The 24876-nt window shown below is 44.6% G+C and overlaps 1 protein-coding gene across 1 annotated transcript; it reads left to right on the top strand.

Moving 5' to 3' along the window:
- The first annotated feature begins 192 nt into the window (after positions 1 to 192).
- VIPAS39 (VPS33B interacting protein, apical-basolateral polarity regulator, spe-39 homolog) lies at positions 193 to 24758 on the top strand. The gene is made up of 20 exons (XM_061156534.1): positions 193 to 319; positions 3321 to 3413; positions 4868 to 4970; positions 6781 to 6924; positions 8026 to 8064; positions 8419 to 8483; positions 9213 to 9269; positions 12221 to 12313; positions 12989 to 13022; positions 13532 to 13634; positions 15639 to 15666; positions 16997 to 17070; positions 18694 to 18769; positions 19212 to 19346; positions 19950 to 19991; positions 20310 to 20399; positions 21617 to 21703; positions 22284 to 22373; positions 22779 to 22883; positions 23757 to 24758. The coding sequence occupies exons 2-20, from the start codon at positions 3321 to 3323 to the stop codon at positions 23775 to 23777; spliced, it is 1479 nt and encodes a 492-aa protein (XP_061012517.1). The 5' UTR covers positions 193 to 319; the 3' UTR covers positions 23778 to 24758.
- The last annotated feature ends 118 nt before the right edge of the window (positions 24759 to 24876 follow it).

The following is a 24876-nucleotide window of genomic DNA, read 5'->3' on the forward strand; positions in this document are numbered from 1 at the left end:
ACCTCGGAAGGTCGAGCTGAAAGGAGAGGAAACGGGCTTAGGCACGAGGCGCTGGGGATTCTGGGAGTTGTAGTCAAGAGGCAGCCGCGGCCCGTCCGGGCAGAGCCTGATTGTAGGGGCGGAAGGAACTACAACTTCCAGCATGCCCTGCGGCGCCTGTCTCGACCCTTGGTTCCTACCCCTACCCCAGCCCTCCGCCCCCTCCTCGGGACTATCCCCTTCCGCCCCTTTTGTATGCCGAACAGCCTGTGTAGAAAGGCTGGACCCTCGGCGGCGGAGTCTGACGCTGACCTGAGAGGGAGGGCTCGGTGTCTAAGAGGTGAGGGTGTCCCAACCCCCTTGGGCTGCGTATCTGGCCGAGTCCAGCCTCTCCGCATCCGTATCCTTTCCCCTCGTTGTCTGAGGCGTCCCTCGACCTCCCTGGCCTGAATGTTAACTCCATTTCTGGCCATTCCTGGGCTTGCACTCGGGGTTGGGGCCGCGAGCGAGCCCAGACAACTGATTTTGAACAAGCACTTATTGTACCAAGGTTCTGGGCTCTGGCCTCTGCGGTGGAGCCGTGTTTCCTGGACTCTTCGCCCACAGAGTCTTCCTAGTTTAATCCGCCTTTCCTCGTCTCAGTTCGTCACCTCACTTGTGTAGGCCTGGCTTCGAAAGATGATAAATGAGTCCGAATCTAACTTCTCAGAGGCTGGTTTCTGCGGTGTCCTCAGGCGGGGAGCGTGTTGGTTGTAGATATTTTCGGCCGAGTGGTTTTCCTTCCTTTGTCGTATTCCTGCTCTTCCCTCAGATCTACTGCCCTGTATGGTGGGATCTCAGTAAACAAGTGACAGGCACAAGCCTTTGAAGTATTTTAAACAATTTTGAAGCACATTCTCAGCCCCTCTTAAAATTGTACTTGATTGCTTTATAAATTTTAGAACCATTAAATCATTGTCTTTTTTACTTGCTGAGGAAATAAAGTTTATGACAAGCGCTAGAAGTACAGATTAGTGTGAAGCGTCCACTGCCTTTGCATGGTTAAGAAAAGACTCTAGAAATCCTCTGGTGGATTATTACAGGGTTTGTTAAGACCCATGCTATGCCTATCTGTAGATACTGTAGTAATGACCTGCCCTCAGTTTTCCCTCGAGTGATAAAAGGACGATGCAAATCAGAGTGGAAATGACCCAGTAGATAGAAAACCCGGATAGGAGCAACTAGCTTTAGCTTAAAAACTTTGGTACTTAATCCTTTTGTGCCTCATTTCCCTCATCAGTGAGATGGAATCTGCTAGGCCTACTTTGCAGAGTTGTTCTGAGGCTTTATAAGCTGGCACCTGTACCATAGACGTTTACCTGCTCTGTGGACACCTTCAGTGTTTGTGATGGCTACTCAGAGTTTTGTATCAAAATTTTAAACTTTAGGAATGCTGAGAAATATTTTTCTAGCTTTTCCTAAGATATTGATTTATTAATAATAAAAATTAATACTAAACAAATTTTTGTGTCAGCACATGTACTTTCTGTGTGGTTCACTGGCTTCAGCCTCACAGCAGTCTTACCAGGTATGTTTCTGTTGTTAAGTCCCATATTTACAAATGGCGGAGATAGAAAGATGGCAGAAGATATCCTATACTAAAAGGAGCTAGCCTTTAGTATTTACTTTATACTGGGGACTTTTGTTTGCTCTTTCTTGACTCCTGTTTATTCTTCACTGCAACCCTGTGAGGTCGTCTGTCACTTTCTCCAAAGCTTAGAAGTAAGATTATTTACCCAGGTTGTTGAGAGTTGGAGAGACTGACATTTAAATTCAAGTCTGCCTGACTACAAAGCCTATGCTTGTTGCAATATAAGGGATGATTTTTTTTTTCTTCTAGCTTTTGTATATGATTTTACTCAGTGCATTAAGTATACAAAAGGATTTTTAAGCCGTGTCTGGGTTCAGTAGAAATCAGTTAGTGATCTCTGCCATGGGGAAGGATCAGATGGTAAAAAATTCTCAGCCTGCTATCTCATTCCCAGATCCCCTGACAACACACTGCGTGAGGGCAGAGTGTGTTAAGGCCATTGGGAGTCTCAGTGGGTCTGTCATGGTGAGTGTTTCTTAAACTTCTATTGAGAAAGGTGCTATTGAAATAGAAAAAGCAAATTCATCCTTTAGAATTGCACTCTCTGTAGCCTTTGGAGTTATTTTTGGCCCTGGAAAATTTGGTACCTGGTTCTTGGCTTAAATCAGTTTTCACTCTAATCCAGTTGGCATGGATAGTTTAGTTTGTGATTCTAAGGCAAAACTTTTTTTCAGGACGAAATCTAATTTTAGAATAGTTATGAGAGGAACTTGTTGTGTTTTAACTGATTCTTTATAGACTTCCTTCTTTGGCCATGCCCTCGTTTCCCAAATTTTGGCCAGTACTTGTTATTAAATTAATCATGATTTGAAATTGAAGTTACAAGCAGGCTAATTCAGCTTCCTTTAGTTGATTACTTGCCATCAGGAATTCAAGAAGCACATGCAAAAGTAAGATGTCTGTGAGTTTTTATTCTCTGCAGTATTCCCAGAGCCTGAACAGGGCCTGAGAGGTGGCACGCAACCTGTTGATACGTGTTGAGTCCGTGAATGTAGTTACTATCTGTTTTGTTCATGCTTTGATTAACCTTGTGTATTCAGCAAAGTTCATGAAGCATTCTTGTAACACATGCCTGGTTTGAACTTTTACCTTTATACATACTTAGACTGGGGCCTTCCAGGTGGTGCTGGTGGTAAAGAATCCGCCTGCCAGTGCAGGAGACCTAAGAGATACAGGTTCGAGTCCTGGGTTGGGGAAATCCCCTGGAGAGCGGTATGGCAACCCACTCCAGTATTCTTGCCTGGAGAATCCCGTGGACAGAGGAGCCTGGTGGGCTACCGTCCATAGGGTTGCAAAGAGTTGGACTGAAGTGACTTAGCACGCATGAGAGTGTACAAATTAGAAAAGGTATATGCTCAATACTCTGTTGTAGGGTCCTTCAGAGAGGGACTGTGTTTTGTTCTTCAGATATCCCTTACCTAATATAACACTTGACAAGAGTGCCTGAGATAGTGTTGTGAACAAAGTAGCTGCTCTAGGAATGAGTGACTACTTGTGGGTTATCAGACAATCAAAAGTATGTTTGGATTGGTTGGAGACCCAGGGATCTGATTTTATGTGGCCTCTTCAGTATTCTCTTCGCCAGACACTTTTCATGCATCCCTGACTAGAGCAGGGCATTTGTAGTCCAGGAACCCAAAGCTTTTGGAGCTCTCTTGAGGGGAATCCAGAAAGAGACATACAGTATATATCTCTCTTCCTCTCCCTCCAGATGAATCGGACAAAGGGTGATGAGGAGGAGTATTGGAATAGCTCCAAGTTCAAGGCTTTCACCTTTGATGATGAAGATGATGAGCTCTCACAGGTAGGTTTCTGTGAATAGTTGCTGAAGTTCTCATCCCCTTCCACTGTGTACGCTTTTCCTTGCATCCTCGGTAACCTGTCTCCATTAGGGTCAGCAGTGCTTTCAGTCAGATCTTTAGAAGACTCTTCATGGAGAAGAACCCTAGAAAAAGAGAGGAATTGTCAAAGCTAACTCTCTGCCCTTCTTCCTTTACCTTCTTCAGTTCAGTTCAGTTGCTCAGTTGTGTCCGACTCTTTGCGACCCCATGAATCGCAGTACGCCAGGCCTCCCTGTCCATCACCAACTCCCAGAGTTTCCTCAAACTCATGCCCATTGAGTCGGTGATGCCATCCAACCATCTCATCCTCTGTCGTCCCCTTCTCCTCCTGCCCCCAATCCCTCCCAGCATCAGGGTCTTTTCCAATGAGTCAGCTCTTCGCATGAGGTGGCCAAAGTACTAGAGTTTCAGCTTCAGCATCAGTCTTTCCAATGAACACCCAGGACTGATCTCCTTTAGGATGACTGGTTGGATCTCCTTGCAGTCCAAGGGACTCTCAAGAGTCTTCTCCAACACCACAGTTCAAAAGCATCAATTTTTCAGCACTCAGCTTTCTTCACAGTCCAACTCTCACATCCATACATGACTACTGGAAAAACCATAGCCTTGACCAGACGGACCTTTGTTGGCAAAGTAATGTCTCTGCTTTTTAATATGCTATCTAGGTTGGTCATAACTTTCCTTCCAAGGAGTAAGCGTCTTTTAATTTCATGGCTGCAGTCACCATCCGCAGTGATTTTAGAGCCCCAAAAAATAAAGTCTGACACTGTTTCCACTGTCTCCCCATCTATTTCCCATGAGGTGATGGGACCAGATGCCATGATCTTAGTTTTCTGAATGTTAAGTTTTAAGCCAACTTTTTCACTCTCCTCTTTCGCTTTCATCAAGAGGCTTTTTAGTTCCTCTTCACTTTCTGCCATAAGGGTGGTGTCATCTGCATATCTGAGGTTATTGATATTTCTCCAGGCAATCTTGATTCCAGCTTAAGATGATTCATTTCTTTCAGTTTTGTTTTTTTTTTCCGAGAGCCCTAAATTTTTTATCATGTGATATAATTATTATTTTTAAAGGATGAACTGGATTGGGAATTTTTTCTTTTTCGTGTCTGTTTCACCAGTGGGGGAAACATTCATTTTTGGAGAGATGGATAAACTCCCTACAAAGCAAGTCAATACCAAGAGTAGGATTAGAATTCAAAATCGGCTTTGACTCTTCCTAACCTTTTGCCACTGGACTCCAGTGTTGGCTAAATAGCCGTTTCTTTTCTTGGCAAAAGTCTAGTGGGCTAGGCTTTCGATGGCAGAAAAGTTAAAATATTGGCCATTCTCAAGTCCAAGTTCCTCAGCCTTCTTGGCTGTCAGAGGGAGAGGTGAGAAGTGGTGATGGCCTGAGAGCCCGTCCTGATGTCTGTCTGCAGTTAAAGGAATCCAAGCGGGCAGTGAATAGCCTTCGAGACTTCGTGGATGACGATGATGAAGATGACCTGGAGAGAGTCAGCTGGACCGGGGAACCTGTGGGAAGTAAGTACAAAAGGCCCTGGGAAGGGATTAATTATTCAGGGTTCTTACCACTCATAAAGTCTCCTCAATATTTGTCAGGATAGGGAACGAGGCTAAGCTATTTTCAGATGAGCAAACATCTGGAAGTTTAACCCAGGAGAGGGTACTTAGGGAAATATGGCAGTAGTTTCCATACAGCTCTCTAGGTCTGCTGTGCTAGGGCTAATGTTTGGCTGGCTATTTCAGACTTAATTGGGGTGCTCATTAAAATTAGATTCCTGGGCTTCACTTGAGAGACTCTGCCTCAGTAGGTCTTGATGTTGGGTGTGGGGTGGCGGGTAGAGCGGGGTCTCAAATGACAATAAGCACTGCAAATGTTCTGATACGCAGTCATATTTGAGAACTGCTGACTTAAGTGCTCACAACTGCCTGTCAGAACTGACTTCCTTAGCCACCAAGTCCCGCTGCCTAATCGTTCTGTAATACCACTTAACACCTTTGCTGGATCCATCTGATTTTTAAGCATAGTTTTAAAGGTTTGTTTTTTTTAAATGGGAAATACTGTCACATGATTTAAAAAGCAAAAAGTATTCAAGACGTGCTGTAGTAAAAAGTATTCAAGACGTACTGAGAAAAGTTTCCTTCACACTCATGCATCTACTTAGTTCTCAGGCCCTGCCTGCCCCCCAAAACAACCGCTATTGTTTGCTTCCTGTGTATTCATTTAGAGATCCTTTCTGCTTGTGGAACTACATATAGGAAAATGAACCCCCTTTTTTACACAAGCGGTGGCATACTTCATACCCTGCTCTTTTCACTGGACAATATAGCTTGAAGATCTTTACGAGTTTTCTCACGCTTCCTCTCCCTTTTAAAAATAGCAACATAGTATACACTGTATGGAATTCTCATAATTTATGTAACCAGTCCACTGTTGATGGGCATTAGATTGTTTCCAATCTTTTGTTGTTTATATCACAGTCAGTGACCTTGTATTTTGCCCATGTAAGAGTATCTGAAAGTTCAGTTCCTAGAGTGGGATTGCTGGCAGAGGCTGTTTGCGTCTGTGTTGGTTAGATGTTGCACCAACTTGCACTCCCACCTAGCAGTGTCAGAGTGTTCCTTTTTCCCCACAGCCTTGACAGCACAGGGTGTCCTCAAACTTTTGGGTCTTTGGCAATCTTATGGGGGCAAGTGGTATCTCAGTGTGCTTTTTAAAAATACTTATTTATTTTCAGCTGCTCCGGGTTTTTGTTGCTGCGTGGGCTTTTCTCTAGCTGCAGCGAGCAGGGTCTGCTCACTGATTGTGCACAGGCTTCTCATTGCGGTGGCTTCTCTTGTAGAGCATGGGCTCTAGGTGCACGGTCTTCAGTAGTTGTGGCATGTGAACTTACTTTCTCCATGGCTTGTAGGATCTTTCTGGCCCTGGGATTGAACCTGTGTCCCCTTGCATTGGTAGGCAGATTCTTAATCACCGGGCCTCCAGGGAAGTCCTAAGTGTACTTTTAATGTGTGTAATTCTCTTATTAAGAGTGAGGTTGAAGGGGCTTCCCTTACGGTTCAGCTGGTAAAGAGGGAGGTTGAACACATTTTCATGTTTAATAGCTACTTGTATTTCCTTTTCTTTGATCCATTTATTCATTTCCTTTGCCCCCTTTCTCTATTGATTGGTCTATTTGATTCTGTTCTTTCTCCCTGCCCCAATATTTTAAGTCCATGTTGACAAGGGACCAGGACTTCTGATGAAAAGCTTTTAGAGTTTATTGGAGTGCTGGATGTGATGGCATTAGTTTGGATGAGAATGACTGATTTACATCCTACTGTCTCGCAGGTATCTCATGGTCCATCAAAGAGACTGCTGGTAATAGCGGGTCAAGCCATGAGCGTGAACAGCTGAAGAACCGAAACAGCTTCTCCACCTATGCACAACTACCCAAACCTGCTTCTACCTACTCTCTGAGCAGCTTTTTTAGAGGTAAGAGTGATGGTTAAAGGGGCAGAGTCCTTTTCTTTTTTCCGAAAAACCACTAAGGCTGTGATTTTCATTTACTCTGTAAGAAAAAGGTACTGAAGTATAAAAATCTTTGGAGCTAGCCGTTAGGGAATAGAAAGGGGGAGAGATGAGGGAAATTCAGAGAGGTTGGACTGGGTTTCTAAAACATGGTAAACACATTGGACATTAACCTTGTGACACATACTGAAGAAATTGGTCCAGGTCAGAATTCCCCCCTGCCCCTGTGCATTTCTGTTGGGAAGCCTTGTGTGCTGACGGTGGGAATGTAAAATGGTACAGCCTGTGTGTAGAAGACACCGGAAGACTGTGGAAGACAGTTTGGCAGTTTCTCAAAAAATTAAGCGTAGAATTGCCATATGATCCAGCAGTCTATTTGTGGGTATATACCAAAAAGAATTCAAAGGAAGGGCTTAAACATGTATTTATACACTATGATTCAGAGTAGCCAAAATATGGAAACAACCTAAATGTCCATTCACTGATGAATGAATGAACAAAATGTGGCATGTACATACAATGGAGTATTATTCAGACTTAAAAAGGATTAAAATTCAGATACATGCTACAACATGAATGAACCTTGAGGACGCTATGCTGAGTGTATGAAGCCAGACATACAAGGATTCTGTGTGATTCCATTTCTATGAGATACTTAGAATAGTCAGATAGATAGAGCTAGAAAGTAGAACAGTGGTCACCAGGGAATGAGAATAAGGAGGAAAGGGAGTTATTGTTCAGTGGGTACAGTTTCAGTTTGGGATGATCAGAAAGTTCTGGAGATAGATAGTAGTGATGATTGTACAGTGTGGATGTATTTAGTATCCCTGAACTGTATCCTCCTTAAAAATGGTGGCGTTTATGTTAGGTGTATTTTACCACAATTAAAAAGTTGCTCAGTGCCTTTTATTTCCATGATACCTCAAATTTCTGAAGTTGAATAAAAGCTTTTTTAAGCCTTAAGTTCTCATATTTTCACAAAAAGGTTCTGTGTGCACTGCGTCCTAAACTGAGTCTGGATGGCTCTGACTTTAACTCTTGGCCTTGTGTGTTCTTTACCTTTAGGGAGAACTAGACCTGGAAGTTTCCAGTCCCTCTCTGATGGTAGGCATGGACTCTCTTTCTCTTGGTTACTGTGGGAGATGTTACTGATCTGGGGTACAGCCTGGGGAGTCATGGGGACAAGTGATAATTAGATGATGACACTTCTGAATCTGTCATTGTTGTTAGAGGAATTTTCTGATGCTGAATAAGCAGGTTGAGAACATTCAGGCTGTGGGGTCAAAGGGTAGCATCTAGGGATGCTGTCTTTGAGTAGGAACTGAGATCTACTCGGGTTTCCCTACTTTGGGCCATCAAGATGCCTCGGGAGCCCGCAGGTCCCGTGGAGGAGGCAGTGGAGGAAAGGAATGGCAGGAAGATGGTGTCCTTATCAGTCCCTTGCCTGTTATTTTGCAGCTCTGTCAGACACACCTGCCAAGAGCTATGCTCCAGAGCTGGGGAGACCCAAGGGGGAGTACAGGGTGAGTTATAGCTTACGATGGTCATGACACTTTACACAGTTTGACGTACTTGGACATTTGTTATCTTGTTTGATTTTCCCAAATCTTTGAGCAGGTATTATTTTAAACCCCTCTTAGAAATAAGCAAATTGGATCTCTAAACATTAGAGCTTGCCAGGAGTCTCACAGCTAGTTACATGGTAGAACTGGAACTCAAAAGTTTTAGTTTCTGATTGAGCACTGGCGTACATTCCTTATCCATTATACAGCCGTTTTTTAGGTTGTGCTTTGAAACTTTTGATCATCACTGTGGTCTAGAAGCTTGGTGGAGCTCATAGTCACACGAAGCACACGAAAAAGCAAATTGACTGAAAAGGAAAAAATGGTATCATAAGGTCCAAAAAAAGAACACGTTTCTCTCTTTCCTTCTGTCGGCAAAACCGTTAATTAGAGTCCCAAAACGGCCTCTAGGGGCTGAAATTCCGAACCACGTACATATAGGTTGCCAGATTTGTCAGTTGATCCGTTCCCTCTTTGATCCAACTCCTCCCGCCTATAAAATCTCTGTCCTGGTTGCTTAAGAAACTCAGGACTAGACCATCCTAGTTTGTTTTTTTAATCCATCTTCTTCTGCAAAATACTTCCCCTCGAGGGACTAAGACTGTAAGCATGAGGTGAGGAGCTGACGCACTGATAATTCTGAAATCTGACCCTTTAACTCCCATAATCCGTGCGTTACTAATATTCCAGGATTATAGCAACGACTGGAGCCCCAGTGACACAGTGCGGCGCCTCCGGAAGGGCAAGGTAAGGCCCCTGGGGAAAGAGTTCTTGTGGAATTGGGATTTTTTTGTTTTGGAAGCTGAGCAGCTTGGCCTTTCTCTTCAGTTTTGTTAAATGATTTTCAGGAGGAAAATCATTCCACTAAGATGGCAATTCAGCTGCAAAATTTCTAATTCTCCAGGGTTCAGTGTTGTTTTGATGGGGAAGTGGGAAAAGAGTGATGGATGAGCGGGAAAAGTAGTTCCTTTAAGAGTGAGAGCAAATCTTTGATGTTTAGGTCTGTGATCCATTGTGAGTTAATACAAAATACATGGTGTGAGGTACAAGTGGACATTCATTTTTTTCCCACACAGTTCTCTGTTCACTCCAACACTATTTGTTGAAAAGACTATCCATTTCTGCATTGGTCACTTTGGTGCCTTTGTTGAAAATGAATTGACCATACATATATATAGGTCTCTTTCTGGACTGTATTCTAGTTCATTGATTTTTTTTTTTTTGGATCTATACTTATGCCATTACCAAGGCCTTGATTATTGTAGCTTTGTAGTTAATCTTGAAATCAAGTCATATAAGTTCTTCAACCTTATTCTTCTCTTCCAAAATTACTTCAGCCATTCTAGATCCTATGTATTTCCATATTAGCTTGTCAGTATTACAAAAGAGCTGCTGGCATTTTGACTGAGATTTCATTGAATCTGTATTTCAATTTTGGGAGAATTGATATCATAATGATTATTGGGTCAAAGTGGATCATAGTAGAATAAGTGCTGAAACCATAAAGCTAGAAGAAAATTAAGGTGAAAGTCTTTGTGATCTTGAGTTGGGCAAAGACTTATTAACCAAGCATACAAAAATCATCAAACCAAAAAGGAAAATGGACTTCACCAAAATTAGGAAGTTTTTTTCTTTGAAAACACTGTTAAAAACACAAAAAGACCATTGCTGGGAGGAAATATTTGTAAAATATATCTTATAACGTGTTTTCTCCAGAATATGTAGTTAAAAAATAATGAAGTATCTTCAGTATTAAGCCATCAAATTTAAAAAATCAACTCAAGATTTCACCAGTTATATCACCAAAAGCTGTGTGAATGGCCAATAAGCACGTGAAAGGATGACCAACATTATCAGTTATCAGGAAAATGAATTAAAACTGAGATACCACTATATAGCCACTATAATGGCTAAGTTTAAAAATACAGATCATACCAAACGTTGGGAGGATGTGAAGCAACTGGAACTCTCATATGCTGCAAACAGGAAGGTGAAGTGGTAAAACCACTTTGCAAAAGAGTCTGACAGTTTCTGACAAAATTAAACACATATTTAATTTGATCACTAATAGACATTTGCAATTCAGGAGAAATGAAAATATGTTCTTACAAAGACTTGTACACAAATGTTCATAGGAACTGTATTTATTAGAACCTTTAAAGCAGGAATAACCTAAATAGTAAGATCCCTTGTCAGATGGACAGGAGAAATTTTTGTGGTGATGGAAATGTTCTGTATCTTGATTGTGGTAGTAGTTAACATGGGATCATTTACTTGTCAAAACTCACTGAATTGTACACTTAGATAGGGTAGATTTTATACGATATAAATTGTGGCTCATTAGAAAGAGAACAAGTTGGGGCTTCCCTGGTGGTCCAGTGGTTGAGAATCCGCCTGCCGATGTAGGAGATACGAGTTTGATCCCCGGTCTGGGAAGATGCCCCGACTAAGGCCATGTGCCGCAACTGCCGAGCCGGCACTCGCGCCCTCGCTTCGGCACTGCTGCAGCCCAAGTCTAGGGCCCGTGTTCCCCAACAGGAGAAGCCACTGCGCTGAGAGGCCTGTGCACTGCCAGGAAGAGCAGCCCCCGCTCGCCGCAACCAGAGAAAGCCTGCACGCAGCAACCAAGACCCACACGGCCACAAATAAGTAAAGAAGTTAGTTAAAAAGAAGTAAAAGTTGGCCTCAGATGGACCCCACGCACATCCCCCGTGGTGAGGCAAACGCCGCAGAGCCTCAGGAGTCCCCGTGCAGGGAGCCCTTCGTCCTGGGACACAGGGCGTGGCCGGAAAGGTGGCCGCCGCCTCACCTGTGACGCACCACGTGTTCCTGGGGAGCCTCGTCCTAAGCCATTTCTAGAGGACCTGCTTCTGGGCCCAGCTTCCGTTTGTAGCACAGCAGCTCCCTCACTGCCATCTACTGAAAGCTGGCACTCAACACAAGGATTTGAAAAAGCAACCAACCAACCGAATGAACAAAAACAGATTTTTTAAAAGGGGGGGAAAAAGAGGCAAAAGGGAACAAGTGATCTCCCTACCTGTTGACTTTGGCAAGCCTTCATCAGGACACTAGCATCTTCCAGGGCATAAGGCTGAACTAGGGAGAGCGTGGTGGGAACCTCCTGGCTCATAGAGTGTTGGGGGCTGTTGTGTAAAATAAAGAGGCTCTCCTTGGGGACCAGCGTATGTGCTCAGTTGTGTCTGACTCTTTGTGACCCCATGGACTATAGCCCACCAGGCTCCTCTGTCCGTGGAATTTTTCAGGCAAGAATACTGGAGCAGGTTGCCATTTCCTGCTCCAGGGGATCTTCCTGACCCACAGATCAAACCCATTTCTCTTGCGAACTCCTGCATTGGCAGCTGGATTCTTTACCACTAGTGCCACTCGGGAAGCTCCAGGTGGCTCAGTGGTAAAGAATCCGCCTGCAGTGCAGGAGATTTGGGTTTGATCCCTGGGTCAGGAAGATCCCTTGGAGAAGGAAATGGCAACCCACTTCAGTGTTATTGCTTGGAAAATCCAATGGACAGAGGACTCCTCAGTCCATGGGTCACAGAGAGTCAGGCATTACTAAGAGACTGAGCATGCATGCATGCTGTGGGGATATTTCAGGTCATTCTCACTCTCCTCAGCATCCAGTGACAAAAGAATATAGGAAATGGTCCTCTTCCTTGCACACCAGTTCTATTCTTATCTGGCAGGTCTGCTCACTGGAAAGGTTCCGCTCCTTACAGGACAAAATCCAGCTCCTAGAAGAAGCAGTAAGCATGCATGATGGAAACGTCATTACTGCAGTGAGTTGTGCCTTTTGTTCTTTAATTATTGTTTTCATCAATTTCTGAAAGTCCAATCAGGATAGATTTTTTTTTTAATATCTTTATCTATTTGAAATACAGTTGATTCACAATGTTTTAGTTTTGGCTGTACGGCAAAGTGACTCAGTTATATGTATTAATATATATATATTTCAGATTCTTTTCCCTTATAGGTTCTTATAAAGTATTGAGTACAGTTTTCTGTGCTGTGCAGTAGGTCTTTGTTGGTTATCCATAGCATAGACTTTAATGTCAAGTAGAGACACTGGATTTTCTCTTGAAGTACGTGTTCTAAAGGCTCAGTCGGCAGGACCTGCATTGTGTATGGCTCTCCTGATTGTGACCCAGAAGTGGTAGGTTGGCTACTTTGTGTCCTCAAAAATAATCTGAAGGCAGAGAGATGTGAGAGCAGCCTCTCAGAGAGGGAGGGAGTTGTCTCTTGCCATAAGGGGCAAGGGTATTTGGACTTCCAAGACAGAGCTCATTCCATATGTCCATCACCTGTCCTTTCATCACTAGAGAAACACCTTGTCTGGACCTGCCAAGGTTCCTGATGAGTTGCTGGCCTCATTCCTAGTCATCAGGTGCTCAGACAGGGCCTCGTGTTTGGAAGGTTACACAGGGTGATTCGTTCTTGGTTCTCTTTTCCTCTAGGTTCTGATCTTCCTGAAGAGGACGCTGAGTAAAGGTGAGTGTGGTTTGAGGGAAATCTTTAGTCAGTAAGATGTCTGCCACACTTGAAGGGAGAGTGGTCTTGTGGCTTTAATACCAGAATTCACCAGCATCAGGTCTACTTTCAGGACAGCTTGGGGGGCCTGAGACTTCAGAGTACATATCCCACCCCTGAGGGCAGTTGTTCCTCCTTTAGAGTGATAACTACGGTAATTAAGAAGCCCCTCATTTACTGCACAGACGGATGACTGTGTTGGTTTGAGGAAGTGAAAGTCCATGCTCAGAGCCTGCTGGTTGGGTTGGTGAGAACTGAAAGCTAACACGAAGGCTCAGCCTTGCCCTGGACCCTGGAGGGTGTTGCTGGTGGGTTGAGCCAGGGGTGGGTACCATCATAAACCATTCCTAGCTTCTGATGGACTTTGAGGAGATCATCTTAAGAATGTGTGAGTTGGGGGGGTGCTGATTTCCCATTGAGTAATAGGCTTTAATCTTTCCCCATCTAACTCCTTTCTTCCTGCCTACCAGAGATCCTCTTCCGAGAGCTGGAGGTGCGGCAGGTTGCCCTGAGACATCTCATTCACTTCCTTAAGGAGATAGGTGATCAGAAGCTGCTTTTAGACCTCTTTAGGTAAGAATTGATCATCTGGTCTGTAAAGTTTGTTAAGTACTTAGTTCAGAACACTGGGTGATACTACAAAGAAAGAGAAGACACTGCCCCTTTTTTCTCGAAACGCTTATTAGACAAGATATAGTAAGGTGATGGGGGAATTCCCTGATGGCAGTGGTTAGGACGTGGTGCTTTCATTGCCATGGACCCAGGTTCAGTCCCTGGTTGGGGAACGAGGATCCCACAAGCCATGTGGCATGACTGAAAAGAGTTTGAAAGAAAGAAAAAAAGAAATGTGATGGGATAACTAATATTGCACCACAACCTGTAATAAAGTGACCATGTTAAGAAATCAGACTCCAGAGTCAAGCGCCTGTATTGAATATTATCTCCATCACTTAGTTCATAGCATGACCTTGAACAAGTTCCTCAACCTCTCCAAGCACCAGTTTTCACATTTATAAAATGGAAGTAATGTTGCCTACTCGACAGGTCATTATGAAGGTGAAAGGAGTTGATGCGTGTAAAGCGCTCAGCATAATGCCTAGTCTGTGGTATTAATATTTATTAACTGTTTTCTTAGAAAAGACTGAAACTGAAGATGCCTTTTTTACTTGGTCCCTGGAGATGCCAGTGAGAAGCACAATGACAAATCAGAAGCAAATACAATTTTCAATCAGGATATCTGAGGAGAACCTCATGGGAGTGATTAGGAATTGAGTGGGCCCTGTGGGGTTCTAGGTCGGGTTCTGATGGGTAGAGATGCCAGAGGCAGGCATGTCTGCTGGGGGCCTGGGGAAGGGGGTGTGCAGTGGGGGCAGCTGTCTTCTGCCATGCTTTTCTTCTCTATCTCACTTCAGTTGTTGGGGACTTTTTCCCACTCTTAGCTTAAAACAGGTGTATTATGTCCTTTCTTCAGTATCAGGGCAGGGGGTGGAGCCTCTGTTTAGGCTGACGTGTGGCCCAAGGTAACTTTATTTACCCAGTGGCTTCCGCAGAGTGATGAGCTTTCCTGAAGACTCAGGTGGAGAGAGCAGGTCACATGGTCAGGGTCAAGATTAGAGATGGTTAGCCAGGAATTTGCAGAAACCGTGTTCAAGATGAGCTGTTCCCCCCAACCCTTTCTTCCCTCCCCTCCTCTTTCTTTTCTTCCTTCCTTCCCTCCGAACTAACAAGGCTTTTTTTAAGTGTCACCTTTATGCCAAAGTAGTGATGTTAATTATAGTGGTCCTTGCAGAGTTAAAAAGGAATCAGATGACAGAAGTCCTTGTTCTCCAAGGTCTTACCACCTTTGGGGAGAGACAAAATGCATCGTATGCTGTACATGAAAACAATAGGGCTTCCCTGGGGGTCCGGTGGTTAAGAATCCACCTGCCAATGCAGGGCACACGGGTTCCATCCCTGGTGTGGGAGGATCCCACGTACCCTGGAGCAGCTAAGCCCGTGCGCCACAGCTACTGAAGCCCTCACTCCCAGAGCCTGTACTCCGCACCGGGAGAAGCCTCCGCAGTGAGATGCCCGCACACCGCGGGGGCTAGAGAGTAGCCCCCACTCACCAGAACTGGAGAAGGCCTACATGCAGCAGTGAAGACCTCTCAATGCTAAAAATTAAATAAATCTTAAAAAAGAAGAAAACAACAGAGGAGGATAGTATAGACAATCTGTTCCAAGACTACTGACAGAGAAGAGTGTTTTCATCTTTAAAAAGAAAAAAACCCAGAAGACTACTGTAGGCTGAGGTTTTGCGGAGACTCTGAGCCTTTCTGTCAGATCTGTTGACATTTCAGAGTTACTAGTGCCCACGATGACCTCCAGTCTCTGCTCTTCACTCAGCTCGGTAGATGGGGCACGTGTTCTCAAGGGGTTGCTGATGATAGAGAGTTTGAGAAGAGAAGGGCTTATCTTGTGTGTGGAGGCAGATGAGTTTGGGTGATGTTTCTTCTAGAACACTCATCCTGTTTTATGAGGTTATACTGCCACACGTCAATAGATAAAAACGCCCTGCTCCCTTCTGCTTCTTCCCAGGTTCCTAGATAGAACAGAAGAGCTTGCGGTAAGTGTGGCCTTTGTTTCAGTTGGGGGCCTTTTTAAAAGTTAAGTCAAAACCCAGCGTACCACACTGATTGACTATTTCCTTTCCTTTGGTGTTGGTTATATCTAGGAGACAGGGGCATCTGGGAAGCCTGGGAACAGTCCAGATGATGTACTGTTTGGGGTCTTTTTATATGCTCTTTCGATTGGGCTTCTGAATAAATTTTTTAAAAAAGTAACTGAAAACTGGCCTGGTCAATTTGGAATTTGTCTCTTAATTTCTAGTTGTTTTTAGTTCCTGATTTGTAGGAGCTTTGGGGTGTTGGCTTCTAATACCAAAGACAAGCAAACAGGGATAAGAAATCAGATACAGGCCATGAAGGAAGATCCATCAAGCTGCTGGCAGGGCACCCAATACACATTTTGGCTAAGAGCTCAATGACTTAAGTGTTAAAGTTGATTTTGGACAGATTTTCACCGTTTTAGATGACACTCTTGTAATATAAGAATGAACCTGAAATTTTACCAAAAATGTAATTTTCTTATTAAAACTTCAATAAACTATTTAAAAGGTTTGACATTATCGTGTAAGGGTAAGGATTCTCGTTGACATCAATGTCAGAATTGTTCTTTTAGTCGCTGTACCACACATTGGTGGTGATATATTTTTAAGCTTTGCACATCAGAGTATAATTCAGGGAAATGTTTTTCAGTAGCATTTTGTAAAAGGAACTTGTATTTAATACTCAAGGTGTGGGAAAATCTCAAAACCTTTTATCTTAATCTCTTCAAAATGATTAGGAATCTGTAGTACTCATTTTGAAAAGCTTTTTTGTTTATATTTTTAATTTCCATAGGTTCAAAACTATAAGGAATTTTCTTCAGATAGCATTCATATAGTTCATTGTTTTGAAGTTTGATTAATCAGTGAAAGTAAATGTGTTTTGGGTAACTCATTTTTATTTAAAGCTTTCATATTTTCTTCATATTCTCTGTTATGTTTGAATTGAAAGTGATTTATCATGCATGCTGTTATATATGAATTTGGAGTTTTCCAACCTTATAAACCTTGGAATTGGCAAACCTGATAGTCTGCTTTTAGTTTATCCTCATAGACTAGGACAGTCTCCTAAGAAGAACTTTTTCTTGAAACTAGTGGCTATTGTATTGGATAATGCAGTTAGAGATAATAATTTTGAATCACTTTTCTCCCCGACCCCTCTGCCATCTATTCCCAGAAGAATCTCTAGTAATGAAGAGTTTAGCTTTCAAGCATGGAAAACCTACTGACAGAACTAACTCACCCTTCTGAAGAAAAGAAATAGCTCAAAGTTCTTCTCTATTTTTTGTAGCTGTCCCATTATCGAGAGCACTTGAACATTCAGGACCCTGAGAAACGAAAAGAATTTCTTAAGACATGCGTTGGGTAAGTGGGGGAGAAATGTTTTTCACTGTTGATACTGTTATACAGAACAATGAAAAGATTAAAAGAGGGTAGAATGGATAGATGGTTGCCGGGAAAGGCTAACAGTGGGTCGTACAAACATGATTAAAGATCATCTCATTCAGTGGTTCCAAACACTATTCCCCCGTAGTTTTCACTGATTGGTGATAAATTGAGAAAAATAAAGACAGTGTAGAGAGCTTTCTCCTAAAACTAAATTTATTTAATTTGAAAGACTGCGTTTTATTCAGAGATTCCCCCCCCCCAACTTCTTTTTGGTAGAAAAATGAGTTTTAAGTTTTTTGTGTGTCTGACCTAATGTATTAAAAGAAAAATATTGGCAACATCTTACTTATGTATTGTTTTCAGTGTTACCAGTCCTTGAAACCCCACAGTCCAAGAACTACTGATTCAGTCCAGCTTTTATGCAGAGTATAAGTCCCTGTGAAAACCAGCCCCACGTACTGTTCTTCCAGGGGTGGGGCACAAACTGCTCTTGGAAGTGGCTTATTTCATTGTTGGACAGCCTTTATTACTGCAAGTGCCTCCTTATGTTGAGCTGAAACTTGCTCCCCTGTTTATCTTTCAAGACAGGTGTAGAGTCCACCCAGTAGACCTTACTTGAGGTTCAGTGGTCACAGTTCTTTCAGTCATTCCTTATGTGACATGATTGCGAGGTTTCACATTTAGAAATTTATGTCAGTACAATCCTTACTTTTAACTTTAGCAGCTACTGAGCCAATATGTCATATGGCCTTTAGTAAACAAAGAGAGAAGTTAGAATACTGAAGTAACTGGAACCTTTTGCTATTTTCTTTATCGCTTCTAAAAATTGGCCATGGGTTCACACTTCCCTGGGAGAGTGTAATTGAATTTCAGAATTCTTGCTGGAGTGAGTGGAGTAGAGAAATAAGGCAGTACTTCCTGAAGGAAGGTCTGGGAACTAGGCATTTAAAATCCGGCTTCTATTCCTGGCCTTACCCATTGACTTGCCAAATGACTTAGGCAAGACACTGTCTGTCAACTTATTCACATGGAAGGATATAATATAGTGTTAAAGATGGGACCCTTGACCTCATGTAGAACTCTTGAGATCTTTACCAATCTACAGACATACTGCCATGCTCTATAACTTGAGTTTTACCTATTACTTCACATTAAAAAATGGCCAACATTTAAGTGCCCCTGAAAGACAGTTCAGCATTGACATTAGGTGGTGACCCGAACCACTGAGCCTCCTCAGGATGTGGATGATGGGCAGTTGGCTCGGTGCACTCATTGGCTGAGCGACGCGTTCATCAGTCATTGCACCGCCCACAATGAGAGGATTCCGCCTCACACCTGAGCAGAATCACTAGTGACTGTATGTATTTCGTGGACTTCAAGGCTCCCTGTCTAATTGGCAAAACCTTAAGTATAAAATCCCAACCAGAGGTTGCCTCTATTTCCTGCTTTCTCTCTGCTTTTCACAGATGCTCTAAAGGGAGCAGAGATCAGAATTGTGAAGCCCGTGAGCATCTTACACTTAGATGGTAACCTGGATTAGTTGGGTGTGTTTCTTGTTGGAGTAGAGAATGAGGTACTAACCTTCTCGTCCTCTCCCAGTTTGCCATTTTCAGCAGAAGATTCTGCCCACATACAAGACCATTACACACTCCTGGAACGTCAGATCATTATTGAGGTTAGAATCCTTGTCTCTATTCTTTCTGCTTCAGTGCCAAAGCTGTGTGCCATTCAGCAGCCAGGAGACTTCCACTCTGCCCACATATGTCATTTCTGGTTAACCTTTCTAAGAGTCTCTCATTTTCTTTCTCTGCCTGGTGGCCTTCCCTCCATTGTCTCCAGGCATCTTTTCTTTTCTCACTTGCTGTTAACCTGGAGCTATTTTCTCTTCATCCCAGAGCTCTGTTTCATCACTGCTTCTCTGGTCTTCCTCCATCCAACTTAGATCATCATTTTCCGGATCTTAAGCTCCTCGGGGCTCTCCTAGGCAGTTTCTTTCTTTTTCTCCTCTTCGCCTCTTTCCTAGGGTAGGAAACACATCCGCTCTAGTATTACAGGCTTCTCTCCTGCCTGCACTCCACAGACACTGTTTTTTTTCTTTTTGGCTTTCTCCACCACAGGCAAACGATCGGCATCTAGAATCAGCAGGACAGACTGAGGTCTTCCGGAAGCACCCCCGCAAAGCGTCCATCCTCAACATGCCGTTGGTGACGACGCTCTTCTACTCCTGCTTCTACCACTACACGGAGGCTGAGGTGCGGGCCGCACAGGGGAGAAAGGCCCACACGCTCTCACTGCACAGGGGGCATCCTTCAGAGCCTTTTCAGCGTGTTCTGTTGACAGTGGGTGCACATCATTCTTGGCAGTCCACCTGGGAAGAGTTCCAACGGGGAAAAGAGGTCTGGACAGGGCTCGCCTGGCTTCCAGTGAGCGGGCCTGCCCCAGAGCACGTCTGCCTGACCAGTGCTGGTGCTGTGAGCGTCTCTGGTCAGAGGCCCAGAGTTTCAAATGGATTCCCACAGGGTAGAGAAGAGCAGCAGAGGGTAGTTGCCTGTGAATACTTACAAACGTTGTTTTGAAGAGGTGCGACCTTAATGACCCCATCAGTGGACATGATCGTAACAATCATAGGGTTAGCAAAAAATTGGGAAATACTTTATACCTGTTAATCTAGTGCTCTTAAGCTGGATGGTGATGTCCTGTTAGACCTGATAGAGCTTTTCTCTTAAATTAATTTCCAGGTTTAAATGGTCACAGAGTGAAATGTAGAAAGTCTAGCTAGTGGACGGGAAAACGGGAGATTGATGGTATTTGAAAGAGTCAGTAACACCAAGATTGCTTCTCCACTTTCATCCTAGGGGACATTCAGCAGCCCGGTCAACCTGAAGAAGACATTTAAGGTAGATACACATTCGGCAGTCTTTAGTAAAAGTAGTATCAGAATCACTCTGTGGAGTGGATGTTGCTCTGTAACCCTGCGCAGTAAGTCCCATGACATTCAAGGGTCAGGGGAGAATGGAGTGAATCTGTGGGAAGTGAGGGGAGGCCTTAACTGAATGGCCTGCAGCAGTGCTGGGGCTTGGAGACCTGAGAGGTTTGTGGATTGTAGGGGGCAGAATCAATACCAGGGAGTATTTTTGCCTGTCTTTCCAGAACTCTCAAACCCCTCCCCTGATGCATTTCTGCTTCTCTTAATTTCCCCGGGCCTCTGCTTTCAGATCCCAGACAAACAGTACGTGCTGACAGCGCTGGCCGCTCGCGCCAAGCTCCGGGCCTGGCATGACGTTGATGCCCTGTTTACCACCAAGGTGGGTGCCTTGGGGCTGTTGGCGCTCCGGTGGAGATGCCGTCTTGCCATCCCACACCTCCTGGGAGTCTCAGGTTTCACGCCTCCTGGGACACTCAGGTTCCAGCTACTGGTTGACATTTTTCCTTCAGCATTTTATTTTCCAAAGTTTCAGACCTAAAGAAAACCAAAAGAAAGAATAATTAACAGTCTTCACCTACTTAACTAACTTGTTCACATTTTTGCCATGTTTGCTTTCTCTTGTTCTATATGCGGTTTTTTTTTTTGCTGAAACATTTGAAAGTAAAGTGCAGACATCACAATGCTTTAACTACTTAAGCATTGTTCTCATTTGTAACCACAGTATTATCATTCTCGAGAAATTTAACACTAACGTAAGAATATTATCAGGGGGTTCAAGAAGCGGGGAGCACATGTATACCTGTGACCACTTCATGTTGATGTATGGCAGAAGCCATCACAATGTTGTAATTATCCTGTAATTTAAAAAAGAATATTATAATACACGTAAATTGATGAGCTCTTTAGAGCTGTCTTGTGTTTTTGTTTGCTGTCCACATCGTCAAGGATCTTGCATTCCATTCAGTTGTCATGTCTTCATTGGTTTGCAGTTTAAATATCCATTTTTGCATTATGGGTTTGACAGTTTTTTGTTTTCTGCCTTTGTTATTTAATTCGAAATGTTAACTATGAAACCAGTACATGCCTGTGTCAAAATCAACCCGCTGTGAAAGTGAAAGGGTAAAATGTGAAGTTCCTCTTCCACTGTCCGCCTCCTTTCTCAGTCCCTTCCTCAAGGCAAGCACTGTGAGAAGTTTGACTGGTAGCTTTCCAGACCTGACCTTATGAATTTACAAATAAACATTTATATAAATATAAAGATGTAAAGAGTAGGATTATTCTACCCAGAGAATTTCATACTATCAATGCAAGTATTGTTAAGGAAATTGCTTATTTCATTTAGCTGTATTTCAGACTTTTCTGCATTCATGCCTATTTGAGCTAAGAACTCATAATACCTCTGACTCTGTTCCACCCTCCTGAGTTCCTTGACTTTTCTGAAACTCTCATCTCTCTTCCTTTCTCTTTCCCCTACCTCCCATTCATCCACTCTCGCCACCATGTTATGCTAGCCCTACCACAAAATGTAGAGAGACTAGCTCAGGGTATATTGACTTTGTCTGACCTGCCCACGGCCACCCCGTCTTTCTTTTTCAGAACTGGCTGGGCTACACCAAGAAGAGAGCACCCATTGGCTTCCATCGGGTTGTGGAAATTTTGCACAAGAACAATGCCCCTGTCCAGGTAATGGCTCCCAGAGAGAGTTGGGTACAAGGTCTTCTAGGAGACCTGACTTTCAGCCTCTTACTGCTTGGCAATGGGAGACTTAACCTGATGTGGTCTTATCCTAAAGGCCACATAATGGTTGTACTGTGCCTTGACCTAGAAAATAGAAAAGGCCAGGGAAGAAAGTTCTGCTCAGCCTTTAGAAGTATGACCCCAGACCACCCCCTCTGAGCAGTGTCTTCTGTGTTCAGCCAGAGGGAGGCATACTACTCAAATGATACAGGAGAACTTAATTAGAAAGGCCATCAAGGAGCAGGGGGCGCAGCGTGGGGTCAGACCCAGGGCATACCTATTGCTGGCACAGGGGTCTGGCTCCAAGATGAGGAAGAGTAGGCCCTTCTCTTCCTTTTCAGGAGAACGTGGATTACTGCAGAAAGTCCACCTCACTGCCATTGCAGACCTAGTCCTGTGGTTCGTGATGGGAATTGTAGACAGCAGGCACTGACTCTTTGCCTTCTTCAGGAGTTTTTCACTACCTTTCAGAACTCTGGGTTTAATACGGCTGGGAACCACTAATCAGAAGTACTTGTTTTCACAGATACTACAGGAGTATGTCAATCTGGTGGAAGATGTGGACACAAAGTTGAACTTAGCCACCAAGTTCAAGTGTCATGATGTCGTCATCGATGTGAGTCCCTCAGAAATGAGAGCCCTGAGTGAGAGCCCAGTGGGCAGTGGGAGGCCTCAGCCTCAGGGCCTGGATCCTGAGGTGCTAATGTCAGTCTGCACTCAGTGCAGTGTGGTCCGGCAAGAGTTAGTTTGGAGACCAGCTGTCCTATACGATTTGCCCAGTTCTCTGACTGGGTTCTCTCTGGTTTTGTAAATTCGTTGCACTCGGAGAGTTCATAGAACTAAATCAAGCCATGTAACCTCCGCAGACATCTCTTCGGCGTGTAGTTCGGTGGCCCCACTGTCAGCCCAGCGCAGCTCCCTGGCTTCTCGGATCCTTGGCTCAGAGTGGGAGAGGCAGAAGGAAAGAGGCCCTCTAGAGAAGGCTGACCGGGGGTTTTATTGTCATCTCTCTCGGTGGTAGACTTGCCGGGACCTGAAGGATCGTCAGCAGTTGCTCGCGTACAGGAGCAAGGTGGATAAAGGCTCTGCCGAGGAGGAGAAGATCGATGCCCTTCTCAACAGCTCGGTGAGCGGCCGTGGCTTGTCCTCCAGCGGGCTCAGGAGACAGTTCGCAGAGGAGCGTTGAGCACATACTCCCAAGGCCTGAGTGGGATTGCTGTCGGCCAAGCCTGTGGATCTCTTGATAAGGGTCTCCTCTGGGCCTACAGGAGAGGAGTTACTGCTGAGACGTGGGATGACTTAGGGTGGTCTGGGGGCCTTGGCTGGCACTGGTTGTAGTGCTCTGATCATTGTTAAACTTACCAGGTAGGAAGGACTAACCACTGGAAATTAGAAACAAACATTAAAGAATCAGAATATTCAAACTGTAGAGTTTCCTGGGGCTGGATGTGACCTCCCTATTGGAAGAAAGAAGTAGGTGAAGTGGATTTTAGCTACTTTTTTTTTTCAATTAATTAATTTGTTTTAATTGGAGGATAGTTACTTTACAACATTGTGATGGTTTTTGCCGTATATCAGCATGAATCAGCCACAGGTATACATGTGTCCCCTGATTTTTAGCTACTTGGGGAACACAGCTGCCTCCTCTCTCATAGCATGAATTGCTGAGCTTATTGTTAACGTGGAGCTTTGGTCCCACTTGGGTATTTTGGAATCTACCACAGGCTAAAGCTAGTGAATCTTTGGATTTTTGTCCTGAGGAGGGCAGAACCAGAATAAATGCCCTAAATCAGGCTTACAGAATAGGTACAGAATAGGTGTTTAGTCCATCTTTGAATAAATGAACTCCTCTCCCCCACGTTGGATTTTCTTTTCTCAGCCTTCTGGCTCCATCCTTCTTCTCCTTACATTACCTACCTGGAATCCTTGTCTTTTTGAATTCTGTCTGCCTATCTGTAGGGATCCGTGAAAACTGACCATTGTTTGTTTTTTCCCCCAGCAAATTCGATGGAAGAATTAAGTGGCATCAGCTCCCTGGCACCCGGCCTCATTTCTTCCTTTCCTGCCTGTGAAAGTCGAGAGTGCTCTTTTTGGGAGAGTTACAGCATCACATCACTGGGGCCCGTCGTCAGCAGGCAGTGCCTGCTACCCGTGGGACAGAGACCAGCCTGGGCACCGACAGCCTCAGACAGGTCTTCTGTCCAAGGACTGTCACCGAAGGGCCAAGATCTAAAGCTTTGCCTCATGAGAGAGACTCTTCACCTGGTACTCACGTGAAGGTGGGAATTAATTTCTAGGTTGGGCCCACATTGGGCAAGATTGCTCTTGGTTCGCAGAAAGTGACTGCTCTAGAAAGGAGGTCTCCTGGACCAAGAGGTGTAGGTGTCGTCGGGCGGCTGATCCACTCCCCTCCGCTAACTGTGCTCGGACCTGGTGCTGGACCCTGGCATCTGCCCGGCAGGAGGTCAGCACACAACCAGAATGGCTGTCTCCCCGGGGGGCCTCGGGAAGGACCGCCCACCTTGCCTGGACCTGTTGGAGGTGCCCTCACCCTGGACTGTACAGAGTCCGCCACTTCACGGCAGAGCCGGCCCGCCCGCCTCTGCTGCCCTGGTCTCCCCTTTACAGACAAGTTGTGGTTCCTCTCTGCCTGCACCCCGGGGAGCCTGGTGCGGGAGATGAGGGCACCCTGCTTCCCGTTCCTCCTCCCGCCCAGGCCCCCACCTTCCATGAGTCAGCAGGGCTGGGGCGAGCGCTCCCTTTCTGCACACACGTCCTCGTCTCTCTAGGAGCTTCCACAGGTTTCACCAGGGCTGACCTCGGCAGCATTCCTGGTAGGTTAGCAAGAGGGCGGTTTGGTCTCACAGTTGGTTTTCAAAAGGATATTCTGTAATGCCTGCGTCCTGTATTCTTGTGCCAACGTGAGCCTTTCTTCTCTGTGACTGACCTGGGTTTCCCAGACAACGCCTGGACGCCTAATAAAGCCTTTTCTTGGCTCCTTCTCCTTCCCTCCCGGTTATTTTGTGCAGAGCTGTGAAATCGTTGCCCTGACTCTTGGGACCGCTACAGCCCTGCCTGGGTGACTGCATGTATCAGCCTGTCAGCACCTCAGGTTGTGG

Source organism: Dama dama, chromosome 12 (assembly GCF_033118175.1).
Source record: "Dama dama isolate Ldn47 chromosome 12, ASM3311817v1, whole genome shotgun sequence".
Lineage (NCBI taxonomy): Eukaryota > Metazoa > Chordata > Mammalia > Artiodactyla > Cervidae > Dama > Dama dama.